This window comes from Typha latifolia, chromosome 2 (assembly GCF_019914945.1).
Source record: "Typha latifolia isolate L0001 chromosome 2, TyphaL0001v2, whole genome shotgun sequence".
In the NCBI taxonomy this organism is placed as follows: Eukaryota; Viridiplantae; Streptophyta; class Magnoliopsida; order Poales; family Typhaceae; genus Typha; species Typha latifolia.
Genome location: NC_133087.1, coordinates 16,480,689 through 16,502,353, shown reverse-complemented (window position 1 = coordinate 16,502,353; position 21,665 = coordinate 16,480,689). Strand labels below are relative to the sequence as shown.

The following is a 21,665-nucleotide window of genomic DNA, read 5'->3' as shown; positions in this document are numbered from 1 at the left end:
GCAAAGGATGCACTGTAATTCTGGTGAGCTATTGGGTCATCTTTTAACTTAAAACTTATTGTAAAAATATCCAATCTTTTCAAACTTGATAACAGATAGCGAATCACTTTCATCGAAAATAATTTTATCTATTCCTCTAAATAATTAGAATTATTTATTTAGTAAGTTAAAAAAAACACTCTTACTATTATTCACAAAAAAAGAAAAAAAAATTCTATTGATGGGCTTATTTTGCCTTTACTGCCAATGTAAATGCTGATGTGGTACAAAAGTCACCTATTATAGAAAGTATATTGGGAAGTCTAACTATTTTGAAAAATAGTTTGCAGGTTAACTTGAATGAAAAGGATTCCAACCAAACAATATTCCATTGCAGCACATAGTCACCAAAGGCTGTGAGTATTTATAAAGTTCACATAGTTCATAGTTGTAGCAAGTAAAAGGAATCAAATAGGATCCTTAAGCTCTGGGGTGAAGCTTAGAGGAATGCCAATGATGCTCAAGCAATGGCAAACAAAAGGTCAAGGATATAACTTCTGTTTTCATATTTTTCCTACATTTCAATCTTCCATTTGCAAAAACATTGAACAGGCAGGTAGGAAGAATTCCATAAATTTTCCGAAAGGAACTTGTAATGAAAAAAGCGAAACAGCAACTAACAAGGCCAGAGATGGGAATTTTAAACTTTCAGGCTTGCAAAGTTATAGGATTATGGTTACTTGTTCTCATCGTATTTTAGGAAATTTAAATATCGCACAAAGTGAATTCATGGTAGAACATTATACACAGTCAATTGAAGTTTATATATAGAATATTCTCTTCTATCTCACCTCATCTTCATCTCCATTGTCCTCTGGTATGATCTCTAGATTGACATGGTCTTCGACATTATCATCAAGAGCAAGATATGCTTCATCTTGTTGTTGATCTTCTTCTGGCATCACCCTGAGCATCATTATTTTGTGGAACAACTGTGAATCATCAAGCTCAAACTTGTGATCAGGCGTGTGATGCTGATTGAATCTGCCAGGAAGTTTCGAGCTACTACTGTAGCATGCTTCGCACAGGTCAAAGCCAATTTTCTCTTTGCAATCCTTGCATCTATACCTTTTCCCCATTATGGGATACATCTGGACAAAAAATATTGTAAAACAATTGCACTTTAGTTCCTTTATTAGGGGAAAAAAAACTGATAGCTTTAGATAGGAGTAAAGGAGAAGAGAAACTTCAAAAAATGATTCATCCAGTTCATTTTGACTTTTGAGGCAAAGAACTGCTAACAATATCTTTATAACTTAATGAGTACTAGTCATATGATAATCGTAAAACAATTGCACTTTAGTTCCTTTATTACGGGAAAAAACAGATACCTGTGCTTTAGATAGGAGTTAAGAGAAGAGGTGGCTTCAAAAACTGATTCATCCAGTTCATTTTGACTTTTGTGACAAAGAACTGCTCACAATATCTTTATGATTGAATGAGTACTAGTCATATGACAATGAGATTTAATCAAGCACTTCTCTTTTCCTGTGACTTTGCTATTTTCCTTTGTACTGTAATGTGGTCAGGAAATTTCTTTGAATAATTCAGGTTGAGGGTTAAAATAGTTAAAGGTCTTTTGCAAATGGTAACCTTATTTATCACTCTATCGCAGAAAATGACTTCATTTGCAGATCAACTCCTTTATCAGGTATAGACAAAAACCGCCTGTTTTGAGTAGGATATCAGTAATATAATTCCTGCCTTCCACATTTACATACAATATCCCTTGTCTTTAAAGGGTATTCTTTTCTCAAATCCTCTTCCCACAACAATTAAGCATTTTCTAAAGTCTAAAGAAACAACCTTAAAGAGAGCCAACTTCGTCAATAGCATATGTAAATATGTAAGGAAGGGAAAGGATCTTCTTAACTATAAACTGACAATGAACCAGTGTCAACTTACAGTATGGTTTTATGCAACTATACCGAAAAATAAATGGTTTAGATAGACCGAGTGGAAGTGGTCTTCCAGAATAAACATATAAGGCAAGTGTCAATTTGCAAAAATATAATAATTCTGCAACATTAAGAAAGGATATGAAATCCAAAAACATACCCCGCATGAATCACAGCCAACACCAAAGTGAACATCTGATAAGTCTTCATTCAGACATAGATGGCCATCCTCGATATGAAAGAATTTGTTCCCTTGATTCTCTGTTGGCAAAGCACCTAAGTGGCATAAAAGCTACCTTAGTTATCAACATCCATCTGCCCACATAGTAAGAGAATCAACCCTAACAAACAATCGAACCCAAGTTGATGTGGCAAACTGCCACTCAATGCAAGAAACCTCAACTGATCGGACTACATGGCACATTAGCTTTTTTGCAATCAAATAGAAGTAATGTTTTCCAGAAGCACAATTCTAGCGATGATGAATATATAACTGTAAAGCACGAAAACGGATGCACACCAAGAATAGAACATTGTAGCTCCAGGATATGGATGACATATCTTGGAAGTGCACATATTTGCACGCATTTATTTATGCACATAGCATATATAGATATTTATTTCATTTCCTTTTGGGAGAAATCAAAGTTGTGTTTTATGCTTATAGATGGAAGTTATGTATCATTTACGGGATGTCAAAATATGTAAAAAAACAAATTAAGAACTAGGAAGTGTTTTGCTATTACATCAATTCCCACTTACTGCATCCTTCAAGCACCAATGGACATAACATCTGTGTTAAAAATTAGAAATCTAAGCATCTCTAAGCAAAGTATTAGAAGGTAAACCTTCATCACAAAAGGAAATACCTTGAACTGGAACCAACATTTGAATACAAGTATTCTCTCTTCAATCTGGCCTACTATAGAGCACTCAACTTTAGTGGAGTCATCTTCCTTATATTCAATTTAAAAATAAATTCTTACAAAGTTATGCACAAGAAAACTATTGGACTTCACCAAGGTACTTCAAAGAAGTATATACATAAGTACAAGCATGTGAGACATAAAACCCAATCAAATTATGGTTTATCCTTACGATTTCAGACGTGAATGTCTAATTTAAACAGAAACAACCAATTTCCAGACATGGTCATGCTACAATAATAAAGTCTAAACACACAATAAATCAACACAAATAACTTGAAGATATAGCATACAAAGCTTAATGAACCTCCACCATTATTCTGAGCCTTCTTAAGTTGCACTTTTTCTCTCCTTGATGCATACTCTATTGGAAATCGTTCTTCCAAGAAATGATCCAGATCCAAGCAAACATTAGGAAATTTTCCAGGATGTAGGCTTTGACAAACTTGACATTTAAGTGATTCACCAGGAAAGCTTGATAGGCAAGATGCACAATACACTGGGCAATTAAAAACGAAATAATTGTCAGCCATTTTTTGTAAGTTTCTAGAAGGAAGGCAATTATAGTAAACTTTTACTCCTAATCTCGACAACAAATATTCACCGTGTCCACAATTTAGAACAGCAGGTTGATACAGCAATTCCTTGCAAAGGGAACATAATAAGTCATCTGCAGAAACTCCACTAGCCATGCCAGCAACTTTTCTTAAATGCACTTCTTGGAATGATGCAGTTATCCCAGCTTCGATCTTGCCATCAGATTCCTCAACGTCTTATAATAAGCAGGTTACTTTATAAGCAAATATGACATGTCACCAACCCTTAAAATAACGCCAAATTATGGAAGTGCGTAAAATACTGAGACATGATTCTTACCAGAGTGAGCCCTGTCGGTGATCATATCATCTACAAGCTGAGGTGAGTAGATCTTACGATGCTTTTCTTCCTCTGGAGTGTGAACAACAAGAACTAGAATAAGTGCATGACAGTATGCAGCCATATGCAAAGACATGTAGTGATATATAAATAAACAATGGATTGAATATCCCAGCACTGAAAGGAAGGATTTGTCAATCATGACATGACCCTGTACAAGAAACCGTGAGCATTGTACTACAAGATAACACAGGCCGACATACAGTGTTACAACCTCATGCCAAATGGTGATTTAAACAAGAGGCTGTATGGATTGGCATGAGGCTGATCTGACAACTGCATCCATAGAACCTATATGTATTAGCGTCAATATAACACTGTTATAGCATGTGCCAACCTCTTCTAGTCAGTATGCTTGGCAGCGGCAACACATGATAAATAGTACAAAGAAAGAGCAAAAGGCTGCCTGATCTGTCTTTGATCAATATACCATAAAAAACAAATATTCATGTTTAGAAGGCAATTTGACATGAGTGACATGAGAGAAATCAAAATTATAAGCAAAAAAAGATAATGCTAAGGATAAGGTATCATCATATCCAAATGTTAAATGCATGTCAGGTTGCTTTCTTAGTACATATACATGAAGCAAGAACTACATATAATGTTACTAGCCTAGCAGCTTCACTTCATGTCTCACTATTATTACCATGTTGTTAGTGCCTGTTCCACGTTTATATCTCTCACGGGCTAAAAAAGCTAAAATAAAACATATTTCAAGTTACGATGGTATGAAAGCATAGTCCAGCAAAAAGGCTGTTTCCAATTTCTACATACCTGAAAAATAGTAAATGTCACTCCATTCCACCAGTTATTCTGATATTCTCTAAGATAAATTTATGCCTCAAGAAGCAGCTTATATGCTATCTTTTGTCTAGCAAAATTAAGATTTATAGTCACTTGTTTTTCCCCCAAAAGGAATGCATTTTGGTGATATTTGGCCTCCCCAAAGTAGTGTTTCTTTCAGCACTTGCAACCAGTCTATTTTCATAATATTCAATTACTATCAAACCTACCACTAAAGTAACTTGCACCTATCTTTAGATCCACTATGTGCTTTTCTTCCAATTACCTTGCAATTGACTATCTCTTATATTAATGATTTAGCCCTCTATACTTAGTAGGATGTCACAAATGACCACAGAGTCACATTAGATGTAAATTCAAATAGTCCATTGATAGAACAAAGGTACAATAAGGGAATTCCAGTTCTACTTCTCAATAAGGTTTAGAAAAAAGAGTGTTAAACTCACAAGAATTCTGTCCTCGTCTCGGAACTTAGAACTCTTTCACTACTGGAATAAGGCCAATACTAACATAGCTATTCGATTTTTTTATGCTTGCATAAAAAAAATTTATACCGGTATAAGCTGTTCCAATGTTTAGTTGTATACTAGTATAGTGTGTAATAATTATACTTGATGTGATATAAAATTAAAATAATAGTCTGACAAATGACTAAAATATTTTTTTATAATGAATGGATAAAGAAAAGAGAGAAAAAAGAGGAAAGAGATAGTTATTGAAATGAATATTCTTCAATCCTTGCTATTTCCTGAAACCTCCCCGAAGACTCTTGTACAAGAAAGACGACAATTGGACTGAAATTGAGAGATCCATTTTACGGATAAAATAGTAATTGGTAAATATAAAAATATTAAATAAAAGTTGAGAGGAGAGAAAAGTAGGTATTGTTATACACTTATACTAGTATGATCTAAGTGACTGTTTACTTATTATACTAGTATAAAAAGGCTTATATCAAAATAAGCATATTCTTATTCCACAAATGAACAGAGGCTTAAGGTATGAAACCAGAGGCAAAGAACTTAAACAACAAGATATGATTCAAATTAATATGTAATAACTCCTCTTTTATTATTCTACTTTTCTTCCTCCTCTATATTTACTTTTGTATTTTGTATTTTGTTCAATACTAATATCCAAAATTTAAACCAGAATTAAGAAAACAACGAAAACAGTAAAAAGGAAATTCTATAGCCTAGGTGAATCCATATAAAATTAATTTGAAAGCTTGCTTCCATGCGTGTGTAACTTACAAATTTGAAAGTATCTCGCAACATAAGAAGACTGCTGAATATGAGTGTTTCACTGTTTTCTTTGTTCCCAGCAACCAAAGAATATTTGAGAATATTTATACTTAAAAAAAAAAAAAAAAGATGAGGAATTGTTATCTCTGCATGCATCCATCCTTGTATCATTAGCACTACATAAGCATCAGCATATACAAAGCTCTGATCAGGCTCTGTGCTTTCTTATTGTTCCTCAGAATAATGTTGAGAATATTGAGTTGAATAGCTTTGTTGGCCAATCAGCTAAACAGGATGAGACAACCTGATTGCAAATATCAACCAAGAGATGTCCTATAGTTGACTTAAATAAAATAGACAATGTTTTCACATATCTGTTTTCCACTTCAACGCAAGTTTTTTAAATTGAAAGTTCAAAATTCCAGCATCCCTACTTCCGGTTTTGGACTATAATCTAGAGAATAGGAAGTTCTTTTATGCAGACTCTATCTTGATCCTGAGATGCCAGAGGCAACCAAGATAGATCGATAAGAAAACACTAGATGCACTGTACAAATAAGATCTTAAGAGTACTAGAGGGCTCAATTTCACAAAAAGCTCTACCTTGATCAGAACATCATCCTACAAGTATTAATGAATTACTTGGATATCTGACTGGTGTTAATATCTACATCAGATATTTGATAGCATAATGTGGAGGAATATAAAACCAATAATATCCAGTACTTTAGGTACTTGGTATCTAGAGGTCAGGAGCTCACCTAGCACTTCTTGTTCCCTTCTTTTGTAAGCTGCAGGTTCAAGCTTTAGAAGCAAATCGTGGAGTAATAGACAGATGCCAGGAAAATGATTATATGGCTGTCTACATGTAGGACAGTGTGAAGCACGCAGACCATGCATGGCATGGTGTACACACCAAAAGCAAGAAATATGGCCACATGCTGCAGTGGGGAAAAAAAGACACATTATGATGCCTAATGATTGCAGTTCTGAATTTAAGTGATGAACTCTTACCAAGAACAATTGGTTTGTAAAGGAGATCCCTACAAAATCAAAGGGAAAATAAATTAGCCATAAAGCAGTTCAAGAGACCACCAATACTTAGACATGACATCTCACATCCCTCAAATGACTCCCTTATGGCTTGTTAGCTCTTCCAGAGAATCGATTGCAATTGCAAATTCAATTCTAACTCACTGAACAACTGAGTCATAAAGGAATCACATTGTTACAATGACAAATTCATTGTTTTCTACAGAAGTTGAGTTCACTTGACTTCTTTAACAAATCGTGAGCTATCTTTCTTGGAAATCTGAAATGAGATCACAAATTATTTTCTTTTTAATAGGCACTTCCCTTTCTCGCCTTACGTCAAATTTCTTTTGCAGATACCATGATTCATATTTGATTGGAACCGGAGAAATCCTGCCAACTTCAGCCAACCCATGAAAGTTATCTAAAATTCTTGTTATTTCTAACAAAAAGTCCTGGATAATGCCAAGGTATCAAATTTACACCATCTAACCAGATATAAATAAAAGATCTGACCCTAAATAACTTATCACCAACAATGCAAACGATCCCAACACGTATCCAGGTTCTTGGTAAAATCAAAATCAGAAAAATCCTATACTGGAGAATAAGAAGATAAAGGAAGATAAAGGATAAGAAGATAAGGTAATTCCAACAAAAATAAGGTAATTTGAGAATAAGAAGATAAAGGAGAAACGCGAAGCTCCGGCCTTTAGGGATTGTGGAGGAGGATGAGGGAAACTCACAGGCAAACGCAACACTGGAACGCCGATTCGGATAAGTCGTCGACGACTGGTCCATCGGGCACCGACTTCGCCGAGGAAGAAGAAGAATCCATCAGAGGCGGTGCTGCGTTATTATTCTCGGCCATCTTTTCGAGAGGAAGAGACGAAGGCAAGGATTATACTTTATAATGAGAGAGCTAGGCTATTTAATCCCTATATAATGCTTCGTTTTTCTGTTATTTTATTAGGTAACATGTGGCAAAATGATAGATATAAAAGCTTTTAGTAAGTAGTTACTAAATCCATTTATAATTTGATGGGGCAATTTATAATTTACCCCCATTTAATTTGCATGTCCACATAATTTTAGCGTTACTCTTAATTTGCATCAAAAATATATTTATTTTTTATTTTACAGAAGTATGAGTGGACTTGCTAGGCTAAAGCTCGGGCTCAACTTAGCTGGAGGAAAGAGAAAAAGATATAATTTTATATAGTTATAAAATATCAGCATGTCTAATCAGCTAATCGGATGTAATTTTTATATAACTCTCCTCTTTCTAAGATAGCCTATTTTAATTGTTATTTTAATACTTCAAACTTACACTTTAGTTCATAAGACTTGTATTTTTCTTATCCTCTATTTTGTTTCTTTTTCCCCTGTCCCACTTTTAAGTGCTGCCAAAAATGTTTCCCTCCGACTATTTTGGAACATTTCGTGAAAAATATCTTTAAATCTACTTAATATAAAATCTTCAAAGCTAATTCTAGTGTGTTGAGATGTTAATTGAGTTCACTATCCACATTTAAATCAGATACTACACGCATAATAGGATCCATTTTTACCCATAGGTTTGAGTCTTTAAGAGTGAAGCGGCTTGTGGGATTGAGAATGAGATTTGAGAACTCATAAGTTAGGATAACTAGGTGGTGAGGGTTTTATGTTAATGGGTCTCAAGGTCGGTAGGATGTTTGTTAATATTGTATAGTATACGAGTAAACGAATATCCGATATCTAAATTTGTATTCGAACAAATATAATATACATGTATTCGGAGCCAAATGTAGATATTTTAATAAACTACTATCGTTATTCGTATTTTAATTTGAACCGGGTGAAATATTTTGACCCGTATCCAATCTATTTTCACCCGTACTCTTAGCAACGGAGGGGTTAAGTCGGCGGATTGGTGGGATAGATCATCTACCTGGGATGTTTCGAAGCAGAAAAAAATTTCTTTGAAGACGGTCACATATACCTTGCAACTATCAAATTGCTTATTGTCATGGATTTCTTTAAATTTAATTTTGGTTATCCTTTTTTATGTAAATTCCTAGTAAACAATAGATGGATTCTGCACTACTATATTAAGGCCCTGCCCAATCGAAGAATTTATAAAATAAAACTCGAAAAGGCTCGGGTTGATGTGACTAATTTGAAGAAATTCTTAACAATTTAGTTAGCTTAGACTTTTGTTAATAATATAATTTTATTGCATCCATATTTTTTTTTTCTAAATAGTTGTTGCCGTTAAATTTTTGAAATAAAATTATACTAGTATTTCTTTTGAGTTGCGGGCCTTTCAGTTTGTCTAGCCTCCTTAGCTGCTTGTTTTAAGCATGTCATTTATCTTTCTATAAATGATGACTTTATTTATTTATTTATTTATTTTTAGATATTAAATATAATAAATTGTGCAGTTAAAATGACGATTTCTAAAAAATTTTAACTTTTATCTCTAAAATTTTTATAAAAAATGTTGCAACTTTCTTCTCCCAATCCATTAACCTCAATCACTTCCTAATCCAACCAAGCCTAAACACTAGCTATCCTTTTTTATATTTCCTCACCATTTTTTATATTTCCTCATTTCCTCACCATTTTTTATATTTCCTCATCTCCAGCTAGCCTTCTCCAGTAATATACTTTTTATATTTCCTCACCATTTTTAATATTTCGTCACCAACTACTCTCTTCGGATGCGAATTAGAAACTCAAAACAGCTATCCGTTTGATTTCTAATCCGCACCTCTTTGGTTTCTGCCCATTCCCCAATTCCAAATTTCCAAATTAGGAATAAATTTTATCCAGGGTTTGGATTCATTTCTTTCTTGTAGTAAGACTGCCGATTTTTTTTATCGATTCATTATTGGAGAATACCACAGCTAAGGGTACGCTTTCTCGTCCTAAATTTCGATTTCGTTATTGTCATCGAAATTGATCTTGATCTTTTGCTTTACCCTAATTAGGGCGGGAGATTCTTGATGTCGATTTCGATAGATTAGGACATGATCCTTTTCGTTTTTGAAGGATTCTTTGATCAGCATGCGGTCGAATCTAATTTTAATGGTGAATTAGGGATGCGATCGCAGGCGTGAGATTTGGCTCTCTGGTGTGTTGGATTGGAGAGTATAATTATGGCGCGGAATAATTGGGAAGCAGACAAGATGTGAGCATCTGATCACTCTATGAGATTCTTCTTCCTGCTGGTTCTGTTTGGGATTTAAGTTGATTTGTTTCGTTTTTTTTCTGCTTGGTTTGTTAGGCTTGATGTATATATTCACGATTATCTGGTGAAGCGGAATTTGCAAGCTACGGCGAAAGCCTTCATGGCCGAAGGCAAAGTTGCGACGGAACCAGTAGGTATGCGTTCTGTTTACTCTCTGCTGATCTTACTTGTTCTTTTTACTCTCTTCTGGTTAGGACTGGTTTATTTTTAAGTCATGTTTGAATATTTTTATTGAAGCGATACATGTTTCAAGTTTTAGGAAGCAAGAACAAAGCAAACATTTAGTCCCAACTATTTGGGTCCAATTTGTAGATTTCTTGATAGCAATTCTAGATTGGCTGTCAGATTTCCTACTGAAAACTGTAGTCCTTTTGTGGTTGAGATCGGCTGTTGAAAGATGCGGCACTTCAAACTTTATGCACTGCTAAATTTTGAAAAAGTTACAACTATCGGTTTAAATTGTTAATGTTCTAATTTAGCTTTGTTGGGGGTTCTGGTCATTTATTATTGAGATTTAAGTACTGAGGTGTTGATTTTTTCCAATCAGAAATATAGGATCCGTCCATAAATTGACCACTGTCTTACTGAGTTGAATCAAGACTGAACATCTAAGCTCTCTTTCCTTTTGCCCACCTTCATGATGTGCGATTTTTAAAGTCAAAGACATTCTTGTCCTTGTGTTAGCTCTTTTATTTGTTGTTGCTTTTTTTTGTTATTCCGGTTGACATGGTCGATCCTATATCAGATTCTGGAATTTTGAGAAGGTAACCAGTACTACTTTATTCTTAAATTGCTTAGCTCCTCCTTTTTTTTGTTCCTATCTTCATTTTTATTTCTTTTAATGAGCTAGACATCCATAGGCCCTATCATGCTAGTCATAGTTTGTGCATATAATAATTCCAGTTTTCTATCTAACCTTAGCTTTATCATGCAGCAATTGATGCTCCTGGAGGCTTCCTCTTTGAATGGTGGTCTATCTTTTGGGATATCTTCATTGCAAGAGCAGATGAGAAACACTCGGAGGTTGCTGTTACATACTTAGAGGTGTAGTATCCTTTTTAGTACTACTATGCCTCATGTCATGATGCTTCATCTTATCACTTTCTTTTCTTTAAAAAAAATTTCAAGAGATCTTTCAGTTACACAGCTTTGTGCATAGTAGGGGTTTTTTAAGCCATTACTGCAGTGTTCAAATAATTTTTAGTGCATTAATTTGTCTGTTGCTGTTTGGCTACAGTTACGCTTAGATAAGTGGGTGCTTAGCTTCTAGCCCCCTACTATTAAAAGATTAAATCAGTCCATACTGATTCACTTCGGACCATTTCAGCAGTTTCATCCAAAACCTGCATTAGGCACAAAAAAACAATAATTCAAATAACAAATAAAAATAGGATTGAAATGTCAAATGTGTAGCTGGCGATATCAGGGGGAAACTATCAGTTATAACCTAGTTTGGACCAGTTTGTGTCAAAATTCTTACCATGCATAAGATTGAACATTGAACTTGTATACCAAGCACAAATATTTATAAGTACATGCACTATACCCTATTGGCCATATTGTTTAAATTCTAATGCAAGTGAGTAGGAAAAAGAAAACAATTACTGACACTGCTGAAATTAGAATATCATATAATAGATACTGATGAGGGAGAGTATGATTGAGACTTGTGAAATAGGTATCATGATTGGGATTATCTTGGCTGCATTTAGTGGTGTATGCTGTTATATATTAGTAATACTGAAGGAGCATGCAAATAGAAAGTTTTACTGCTGCGTAATTTTGGGAGTAAGTCTATTATGGTTATCACGAAAATTCTTACTCAATGATACATCAAAACTCTAGTCTAGCTTACTGATATTTTTACTGTTGGAGTAGTGAATGGCCTATCCTCTTTGGGCTTTATAATTTTATTGTTCATAAATACTGGTACATATAAATAAAATTCTTTTTTCTCTTTCTCATGTTTGTTTTGTAAACTTGCAGGCACAACAGATGAAAGCAAGGGAGCAGCAACAACAGTTACAAATGCAGCAACAACTGCAACTCATGCAGCAACGACAAGCGCAATTGCAGAGAAGAGATCCAAATCATCCTGCTCATAATAGCATGATAAATACCATAAACTCTGATGCTATTTTGGGGTCATCAGCAGCCAGCCTTCTGGCTGCTAAGATGTATGAAGAACGTATGAAGAATCCCAATTCAGTGGATTCTGATGCATCTCCTCAACTCCTTGACGCTAGTAGGATGGCTTTCCTCAAGTCAGCAACAAATCATCCCAAGTAATATTTCAGTCCTATTATTCACTAGGATGTTTACTAATAGGAACTGTAGATTATAATTCTTCTTCCGTTCGCACAGTCAATTAGTCCAGGGCAATTCAGTCAACATGTCAGCTCTCCAGCAGATTCAGACACGGAATCAGCAAACTGTAAGTCTGTAATTACTTGAACTATCTGTTCCTCAATAATTATGTGTTGGTGAATGTGCTGCTAAATCATTTTGGCGCAACCTTGGCAGGACATCAAGAGTGAACTGGGTGTACCTCAAAGATCTTTGCCCATGGATCCCTCTTCATTATATGGTCAGGCTATTATGCAGGCAAAACCTGGATTAGGTGGTTCTGGTAAGTAACTCCTTTATGCTCTGTTTGGATGTGGTTTAGGCATAACTTTAAACTAGTTTAGCGAGCATTAAACTTGTTAGTATCCAAACAACAGTTTATCTCAAAACTAATTTAAGGCAACCTACTTAAACTCATTCTTTTCTCTCCTCTCATCTTCCATACGATATTTTATTTATTGACAAAATTTAATTACCATTTTACCCTTGAAAACATATCGCTTCAATCAACTATTATTTCAATCCTTCTCTCTCACTCTCCTCTCCTCATCCATCCAATATGAAAAGTATATTGGTCATTTCATAACATATCTTTTAAATTTATTACTTTTCATATCACATCAAGTGTAATCATGAGTCATGACACCACTAAACCAGTGTACAAGCAATATCATATTTTCATAAATTGGTTAAGCTACCTTATTCAAATTTAAGAAATGAGCTTAGTTAACCAGGTTTAGGAGTTATACCACATACATAAGCCACCTCGAAGAATGAATGAAAATAATGTCTACTATGCTAATCAATGAGGACCTGAGTGTTTTCTGGTTCCATAGTGATACATAACTTCTAAAGATTCAATTTGGCTACACAATGCAGCATATGACATACTATTGGAGGACAAAGTAGTAGTTAGATCATGGAAAAAGGGCAAATATCTTGAGTCGGTGTTCTAGTATTACAATTTGATCTTCTTGAATATGTTGGCTATAGGAAGAGATCAATCTGGCTGTCCTTTTCTTCTGATACTACTAAAACACTAAAAAACTATTGTGCACAAGCCCGTCGGATTTAATCATGTCATGTGTTCATAGCGCTGTGTTTAACAGAAAAAAGAATCTTCTCATAAGTACTTTTGAAATTTTGGTAGAATTGATAACAGGTGCTATTAGGAACATTCCATCAAATGACAACTATGTGCCTGAACATTTTTTTTGAGGTTTGTGGTATCTTGCTACTTTTGTAAGTAGCAGCACTTAATGTTCCTAATGAGAAATTGCCATTTTTCACCCTTGTCTGGATTATTCCTGTGTTTGAAGAATTTTCTTGTGGGATATGTTCTGGGTTTAATGAGCCTAAATTGCAACCTAGAAGTTAGACACTTAGACTATTTTACCCACAACTGACTTTATAACTTTGTGGCAAGTCCCTCTGCTGTCTGATTTTGCTTTGCCTAGGAAATTGACACCAACGTTGAGGGGTTAACAACAGACTGATAGCTGATCATAGAAATTTGTGAGCTCTTTTGGAGCATTTTCATCTTTGACCTGTGCTCTAAATGGTCCCTTACTGTTGGCAAAGGCTTGGATGAGTATAATATTACCCAGGATTCACTATAGGGTCATATAGTAGAATTCCTGACTTGCGTGGTTCTTTTGTACTGAGTTGTATACTCAAGATAGCAGGTTGAGAAGGAAAAAGTCCCACGAATCAGTGTTGTAGTTTCTACTATGAAATATATTCAGAGAGGGTAGCAGTACTTATTTTGTGGTGCTTATTTTTTCCTTCCATTCGTCATTTCTTCAGCAATGAACCAAGGTGTCAGTGGTCTTCCATTGAAAGGTTGGCCCCTAACGGTAAGTAGTATATATAGTCTTCTTTCCCTTGTCTCCTAAGATAAAAAATTAACTGAATTCAGAAGTTTATTTGAGTTCTGTAGGGTATCGACCAATTACACCCAAATTTGGGTGTGCAGAAACCATTTATATCTTCTCAGAATCAGTTCCAACTGTTGTCCCCACAACAACAATTCATAGCTCAAGCGCAAGGACAGGGAAACCTTGGTAGCTCATCCAACTTTGGTGAAACGGATCCTCGAAGATTTAGGACCTTGCCTAGGGGTGGTTTGAGTGGAAAAGACGGCCAACCTAATGGCAATGATGGATCAGTTGGTTCTCCACTTCAGTCTAGTTCACCAAAGGTCAGACCTGACCAAGCTGAATATTTAATGAAGGTCAGCACTCTGATTGTTCTATTTGGTTGAGGGTGAACATTTATTTGAGCCTCTTTTTGGCTGTATCAGTAGAAACTGGCATTGTAACAATTCCATGCATCTCTTATTTGTACTATTATTAGTTGAAGGTGGCCCAGATGCAACAGTCCTCTAATCAACAATCGCAGGAACTGCAACAGCACCAACAGTTGCAACAGGTACCACAATAGAAGAATCTCTCTGTGCTGCTCTTTTTTTCCTGTATTCAATCTGATGAATTACCTATTTGCACTCCAGAATTCTAGAAAAAGGAAGCCTACTTCTTCTGGAGCTGGAAATAGTAATTGTACGGGTAATACTGTTGGGCCTTCTCCGCCATCTACTCCATCCACTCATACCCCTAGTGATGCTGTTCCAATGGCTAGTAACATGCAGCACATGAGCATCGTGCCAAAGGGTTCTATGATTTATGGTACAGATGGAATGGGTGGACTTGCTTCATCTTCAAATCAGATGGTACTTGCAGTTCCTTGATACTAGTTACTTCGAAAATGAAGAGGCGGTGTTCATTGCTTATGTCACTCCATCAGTCCATCTTCATTAAACCTTAATGGATTCTCTTAAATGACAGGATGATCTTGAACATTTTGGGGACGTTGGTTCTTTTGATGATAACGTAGAATCATTTCTTTCACATGATGCTGGAGATACACGAGATATATTTGCTTCAGTGAAGAGAAGCCCAGCTGAGCACAATTCAGAGTCTTTAAAGGGTAATTGTTATCTACATTTAGTATCAGTATTTGCACCTTATGTAACAATACAATTTCCATTCTCTATCCAGGTTTTTCCTTCAACGAAGTTGGTTGTGTTCGTACCAGCAACAGCAAAGTTCTTTGCTGTCACTTCTCTTCAGATGGGAAGTTGCTAGCTAGTGCTGGGCATGAAAAGAAGGTATAGTATGTAAATTTTACTAAGGATATTGACGTTGTTATGGCAATATTTTAGGAACTACTTTGATATTATCATGGCCGGCAATTTTTATTCAAGAATATGTTGCCCATTTACAATGGAATAGTTATTTCATTCTGTCAAAAAAGTCGTAAGAATGTGCACTGCACATACTATTAAGTCAGTAGTGCTTAATTTCCATAAACATGTGTTCCATAATCTGTGAGCCTTATGTTCATCACAATTGATAGGTCATTCTCTGGAATGTGGACACTCTGCAGACAGAGAGCAAAAGTGAAGAACACTCGAACTTCATCACAGATATCTGTTTTAGGCCGAATTCAACCCAGCTTGCAACATCTTCTTCTGATGGAACTGTGCGACTATGGAATGCAGCTGAAGTAATAAAAATTATAAATTTACTTCTTCCTAGTAGTTTAATCATTGTTTTCATGTTTGTACGTGCTTTTTATAAATCTACATAGATAATCTATATTGTTTGTTAGCTCAAAAACATGCCTATAGGATAATATTTTGGTTGATTATGGTGACATTATACATGAAGAACCTTCTGATCTATTTTTAGCTTGATTGGTAATAGAAAGTAAGAGAAACCTTTGTATGTTCCAGTATTTATTTTTGAGGAAGTGTATCTAGTTTGTGAAATTAGGGTTCCTGACTCCTGATTTGGATATGGAATTCACTTGTGGAAATCTGATTGAGGACTTTTAGAGGCCTACTTTATGTTAGTTATCCTGTCAAGTGAGGAATACTTTAAAGAATGAGTAATGCTTGTGCAGTGTTTTACACTTTATTTGGTTTGTAGATGTTACATGCCAAATCTTTAGTGGGAGCAAGTGAGAGTGAGATCTCAAGTCAAGCTATATGAGGTCCTTTCAGTAATCATAAGTAGTAAGCGTGAGCCTTTTCAAAAGAGTTCTGATAAGACGTATAAATGAATAATTGGGGAGAGATAGAGGTGCAGATCAGTTGGGGTATGCATACAGTTTATAATTGTACGCATGCTTTCCTTTTCTCTTATCCTTTAGTTATTATTAAATCACTAGAGATACTTGGGTATTGGTTCTTCTGTTGAGAGGTGCATCTGTCTTTCACATCCCTCTGATTTGCTTTTTATATGATTCATATTAATCTGAGATAAATCAAACAGTGTTCAGAAAAGAAAGAAAAAATAAAAAGAAAATTTGAATGCAAGATCAAATACATGGTACATTATATTGATTACAACATAATGGATCTGACATATTTTTGCTAATCTTCTGTTCATACTTTGTGGTCTCCATCAAGGTCTAAATTCTACTGCAGTGACATTTATTTTTCCTTTATTTTTCTGATGATTTGCCTAGCAACACTACTAACTCATTGTGTCAGTTTAAGTTTATTGCCATCCAGCTATTTTTCTTGTAATATACTTATTAAAGTCGTTTCTTCATTTTGGTAGCGAAGCGGTTCTTTACAGATTTTTCATGGGCATAATTCTCAAGTAACTGCACTCGATTTTCATCCCAAAAGGACAGAACTTCTTTGCTCCTGTGACGGTAATGGAGAGATCCGCTTCTGGACTGTCGGCCAAAGTGCACCATCACGTATTACTAGGGTTGATCCGAAAGCCTCTGTTTCTTTCTTTCCTCCATGAGTCTTTGAATTTTATATAATTGTAGATGAAACAGGGAGGCACAGGAAAAGTTAGATTTCAGCCTCGAATTGGACATTTCCTTGCTGCGGCAGCTGAAAAGATATTAAATGTTATTGATATTGAGAAAGATCTAAAGACACACTCCTTCAAGGTTCTCACTTTTACTATAATAAGTTTTACGTAATATTTTGTAGAAAAATATGTGAAGAATATCTAGTATGTGTGCCGGATTATTTGAACATTCTTGTTTAGTCTGTACTATATTGTTTATAATATACTTTTCCAATTGTAGGGTCATAGTAGTGACATACTCTCTATCTGTTGGGATGAAAATGGTGATTATGTGTCATCCGTCAGTAAGGATTGCGTGAAAGTATGGTCGATGTCATCAGGGGAGTGCATCCATGAGCTAAGATCTAATGGAAACCAGTTCCATTCTTGCATATTCCATCCAAGACATCCCAAGTTTTTGGTTATTGGAGGCTATCAGGTAACATTTTGCTCAATATCCAGCAGTGTTGAATAAATTGCTATGTTACTCATCTGAAAATGGTGAACTTGAAGGTTGACTAATGATTCCTGTGTGATAGACGAAGTTGTTTCTATATTTCATTGTGTAAGGCGTGCAAGCTTTTGTGCTTTATTTGGTGGAGAAATTTTCACTTTATTTTACATCGTGCTGCTTTATATATCCTTTATCTTTTGAAAATAATATAGAGAGGATTCTACATTATACTTTGGCAAAATCATATACTATTTTTTAAAATCTGCCATCTCTAATGCAACTCCTATTAATGTACCATCTATTTCCTTGATATTCATTTCTTTTAGTACTAGTCTTATGAGAAAATAATATAGAGAGGATTCTACATTATACTTTGGCAAAATCATAAACTATTTTTTAATATCTGCCATCTCTAATGCAACTCCTATTAAGGTAACATCTATTTCCTTGATATTCATTTCTTTTAGTACTAGTCTTATGAAAAGCTGGTTATCTGCAACTGATTTTGGCCCAGTTTGTCCAGTCCTTTAATGTTTCTACTTGCAATTTTGGTAAAAGAGTGGATAAGGGATCTCCCAATATATTCTCGTGTTTCTTCAACTTTCTTAATAAGTGAATGAAATGTTTTATATTAAGGTGTTGGAATCATGTGACAAGGTTATACATGTTATTTCATTTTCATCATTCCATGATGCTGGAACTCTTAAGCTTAGCTCTGATGTCTTTGATAAGTCTCAATAGACCTTTCGGGCTTGTTGCCGCAACCTTACCCCAGAAGTTTTATTTATTTTTCTAATACTAGTTTACCTTGTTTGATTATCTGCAGTCTGTGGAGCTGTGGAACATGGCTGATAGCCACAGAATGACATTCCAGTTACATGAAGGCGTTATTGCTGCTCTTGCACAGTCTCCTATCACTGGATTGATTGCCTCTGCAAGCCATGACAGTTCCGTTAAAATTTGGAAATAAAAGATGGCACCTAGATCTCATTCTTGGCATATTACCAACTCAGCCTGAAAAAAAGGAGAATGGAAGGTTGTGAGATCACAATAATATGCCCATTTTAATTATTTTTATTTTCCTTCTGATGGCAATAAAAGGGAAGCTTAGTTTTCTGGTGCGCATCCTGCATATATTTGATTGATGGGGTGAAGAAATCCTTGCTGATTGGCGTGGTGGCATTATATTATACTGGAGAGAATGCATATGAGAGGAAGGGAAGCAACAGGATACTTTTTTTTTCAAAGAAAATCTTTCCATTTGTACTTAAAACGATGTAAATGAGATTGTCGGTTTGCAAGACAGCCCCATATTTTGAAAGTAATATTTGATTAGTCAAAAGCTTCTTGACTTGTCAGAGTTGTTCTTCTGTAGGTCGAGCCAGTTCCTGTGCTAATGTAAGTTAATGTAGTTTTACCGCATTGTCTCCATGAATCTATTTGTTTTGTGTGATGAACTAAAATATGAAGTGCATGTGATTTTTTCTTTTTTTTCTCTCGAGATATGGATGTTATTTATTAGCTATGCTAGAACTTACAATTAAAGTTGGTTCAAGTCATGTACTCTTGCTGGGTATTTGCCGTGAGATTCAACGATGGTTGTGCCCACGCCGTAAGAGGAGAGAAAAAAAAGATACTCACATTTGTCTTTGCCGTCGTCGATAGCTGCTCGATCAACAACGGATAGCTTAACAAGTAGAAGGGGTGCCGGCACTTATCGTGCCATTTGTCGGTACCCCGTCGACACGGCTATCCATGGTGAGATTACAACCGTTGGTCTTTAGCAAGGAGGAGAGAACTTACCTCGTTACATAGGAGATTATCACTCTAATCTAATACTTTGGGCTTATTCATTAAATTAGAGTAGAGGTTTTCAATTATATTTGGGTGTTTTTTTTTTAAGGTACCAAACCTTATTCGCGATTCTTGAACTCTACATCTATCGTCTTATTCGGATTTGAATTGAAGCTATGGGATAAATTTATATCAATCAAACAATCTTTATTTAAGCTTGCGCCAGTCAATTTATCAAACAATATTTATTTAACATTCAAACCCTTGATACATTTCTACAATAGTAGGACCAAACTCTCAAAAGTGCAACAACAAATGAACAAAAGAGAAAGGATATTAAGACCATATTAAACAACCAGCGTTGTTACGTTACACTTAAATCACATTAATAAGAAATAATTAGAATAGGTGCATGCCATGCAACGTACTGACTCTGCCTCTCTCGTCAATGACCACCGCCACCGATTCCACCACCGACTCCACCGCCGCCGCCGCCTCCGAACCCTCCGCCACCACCGGCGCCGCCGCCGAACCCTCCGCCGAGACCACCGCCGATCCCACCGCCCTTGCCAAAACCTCCTCCGAATCCACCTCCAGCACCGCCGCCACCACCGGCACCACCACCAAGTCCACCTCCACCTCCGGCACCGCCGCCAAGTCCACCTCCGGCACCGCCGCCGAATCCACCGCCGGCGCCGCCGCCAAGTCCACCTCCGGCGCCGCCGCCGAGTCCACCACCCTTTCCATAACCACCACCTATGCCGCCACCAAGACCACCACCCTTACCAAACCCACCGCCAACACCATGGCCAATGCCACCGCCGAGTCCACCGCCCTTACCAAAACCGCCACCGATTCCACCACCAATGCCGTGGCCAATACCACCGCCAAGTCCACCACCCTTTCCAAATCCACCGCCAAGTCCACCACCCTTTCCAAACCCACCGCCAACACCATGGCCAATGCCACCGCCGAGTCCACCGCCCTTACCAAACCCGCCACCGATTCCACCACCAATGCCGTGGCCAATACCACCGCCAAGTCCACCACCCTTTCCAAATCCACCGCCAAGTCCACCACCCTTTCCAAACCCACCGCCAAGTCCACCACCCTTCCCAAACCCACCGCCGAGTCCACCGCCCTTACCAAACCCGCCACCGATTCCACCACCAATGCCGTGGCCAATACCACCGCCAAGTCCACCACCCTTTCCAAATCCACCGCCAAGTCCACCACCCTTCCCAAACCCACCGCCGAGTCCACCGCCCTTACCAAACCCGCCACCGATTCCACCACCAATGCCGTGGCCAATACCACCGCCAAGTCCACCACCCTTTCCAAACCCACCCCCAAGTCCACCCCCACCCCCATAACCACCCCCACCACCAAACCCACCACCACCGCCGAGTCCACCACCGCCGCCGAGTCCACCACCGCCGCCGAGTCCACCACCACCACCCAACCCACCACCTTTGCCGAATCCACCCCCAATACCACCACCCTTACCAAAGCCACCGCCGAATCCGTGGCCAAAGCCACCTCCTTTATGAAGCCAAAAGAGCTTCTTGTCCTCCAATGGCCTTGCCCATGAACTCACTACGAGACTACTCAAGCATAGGATTAATGCAAGAGCGGATCCCCTCATCCTTCCCCTACCCATCTCTCAGTCTCACTCCCTCTAGTTTGCTTTGGACTGGCACGATGGGATTGGGTGCTCACCGATGCGTCTTCTTATATAGGCCAGGCTCGAGACCAGGCGCATTTAAGAGAACCCAACTGCTCACACTTGCTACTTTTAATTGAAAGACAGAATTACATTTTAAACCCTCTATCTTTTACAAATTTATCCCAAGTTACTGGTTTCTTTTGTTAGATTACATTAGTGTTTTAAAACTGCACTCTTATCTCTCTTAAATATAAGAGTGGATTGGTCAGCTCAGACACCTCATCAGATACTATCAAAGCATCAGATGACTCCAAAAAGAATAAGTTATAAGGTATGAGCGAGTTGAATATGATTGAATTTTGATTTTTCATTCAGTTAAACATGATGATGTGTTCTTAAACCAAAAAAAATTTAAAA

General features: G+C 36.8%; 2 protein-coding genes across 8 annotated transcripts; one reads left to right on the top strand and one right to left on the bottom strand.

Annotated features, from left to right (window-relative positions):
• Positions 1 to 673: 673 nt before the first annotated feature.
• On the bottom strand, positions 674 to 7,794 carry LOC140782947 (E3 ubiquitin-protein ligase PRT1). 2 transcript variants are annotated; one of them, XM_073129857.1, is made up of 8 exons: positions 7,629 to 7,794; positions 6,865 to 6,893; positions 6,612 to 6,791; positions 3,740 to 3,811; positions 3,468 to 3,635; positions 3,171 to 3,362; positions 2,098 to 2,213; positions 674 to 1,130 (listed from the first exon to the last, which is right to left on the bottom strand). In XM_073129857.1, exons 1-8 carry the CDS (start codon positions 7,751 to 7,753, stop codon positions 822 to 824), a joined length of 1,191 nt encoding a protein of 396 aa, XP_072985958.1. In that variant the 5' UTR covers positions 7,754 to 7,794; the 3' UTR covers positions 674 to 821. The 2 variants fall into 2 exon arrangements, with proteins under 2 accessions (XP_072985958.1, XP_072985959.1); XM_073129858.1 differs by having other exon boundaries at positions 3,177 to 3,362.
• A 1,772-nt stretch (positions 7,795 to 9,566) lies between these two features.
• On the top strand, positions 9,567 to 19,223 carry LOC140782040 (transcriptional corepressor LEUNIG_HOMOLOG-like). Of its 6 annotated transcripts, none has more exons than XM_073128384.1 (18): positions 9,567 to 9,779; positions 9,919 to 10,057; positions 10,154 to 10,251; positions 11,052 to 11,161; positions 12,104 to 12,402; positions 12,482 to 12,551; positions 12,641 to 12,746; positions 14,270 to 14,319; positions 14,403 to 14,696; positions 14,819 to 14,893; positions 14,973 to 15,191; positions 15,307 to 15,448; positions 15,520 to 15,629; positions 15,878 to 16,027; positions 17,089 to 17,244; positions 17,318 to 17,434; positions 17,576 to 17,773; positions 18,615 to 19,223. In XM_073128384.1, exons 2-18 carry the CDS (start codon positions 10,026 to 10,028, stop codon positions 18,756 to 18,758), a joined length of 2,370 nt encoding a protein of 789 aa, XP_072984485.1. In that variant the 5' UTR covers positions 9,567 to 9,779; positions 9,919 to 10,025; the 3' UTR covers positions 18,759 to 19,223. The 6 variants fall into 6 exon arrangements, with proteins under 6 accessions (XP_072984485.1, XP_072984480.1, XP_072984483.1 ...); XM_073128379.1 differs by having other exon boundaries at positions 17,309 to 17,434; XM_073128382.1 differs by having other exon boundaries at positions 9,586 to 9,779; positions 9,967 to 10,057; positions 14,825 to 14,893; positions 17,309 to 17,434.
• The last annotated feature ends 2,442 nt before the right edge of the window (positions 19,224 to 21,665 follow it).

Bases quoted from the DNA above. Each gene is read 5' to 3' on its own strand.
- LOC140782947 (XM_073129857.1), bottom strand. From the start codon at position 7,753: ATGGCCGAGAATAATAACGCAGCACCGCCTCTGATGGATTCTTCTTCT. The intron at 3,636-3,739 runs GTAAGAATCATG...GCTTATTATAAG, and splicing joins CACCGACAGGGCTCACTCTG to ACGTTGAGGAATCTGATGGC. The intron at 2,214-3,170 runs GTTCATTAAGCT...TATGCCACTTAG, and splicing joins GGCTCAGAATAATGGTGGAG to GTGCTTTGCCAACAGAGAAT.
- LOC140782040 (XM_073128379.1), top strand. From the start codon at position 10,026: ATGGCGCGGAATAATTGGGAAGCAGACAAGAT. The intron at 12,552-12,640 runs GTAAGTCTGTAA...CAACCTTGGCAG, and splicing joins AGACACGGAATCAGCAAACT to GACATCAAGAGTGAACTGGG. The intron at 15,630-15,877 runs GTATAGTATGTA...CACAATTGATAG, and splicing joins GTGCTGGGCATGAAAAGAAG to GTCATTCTCTGGAATGTGGA.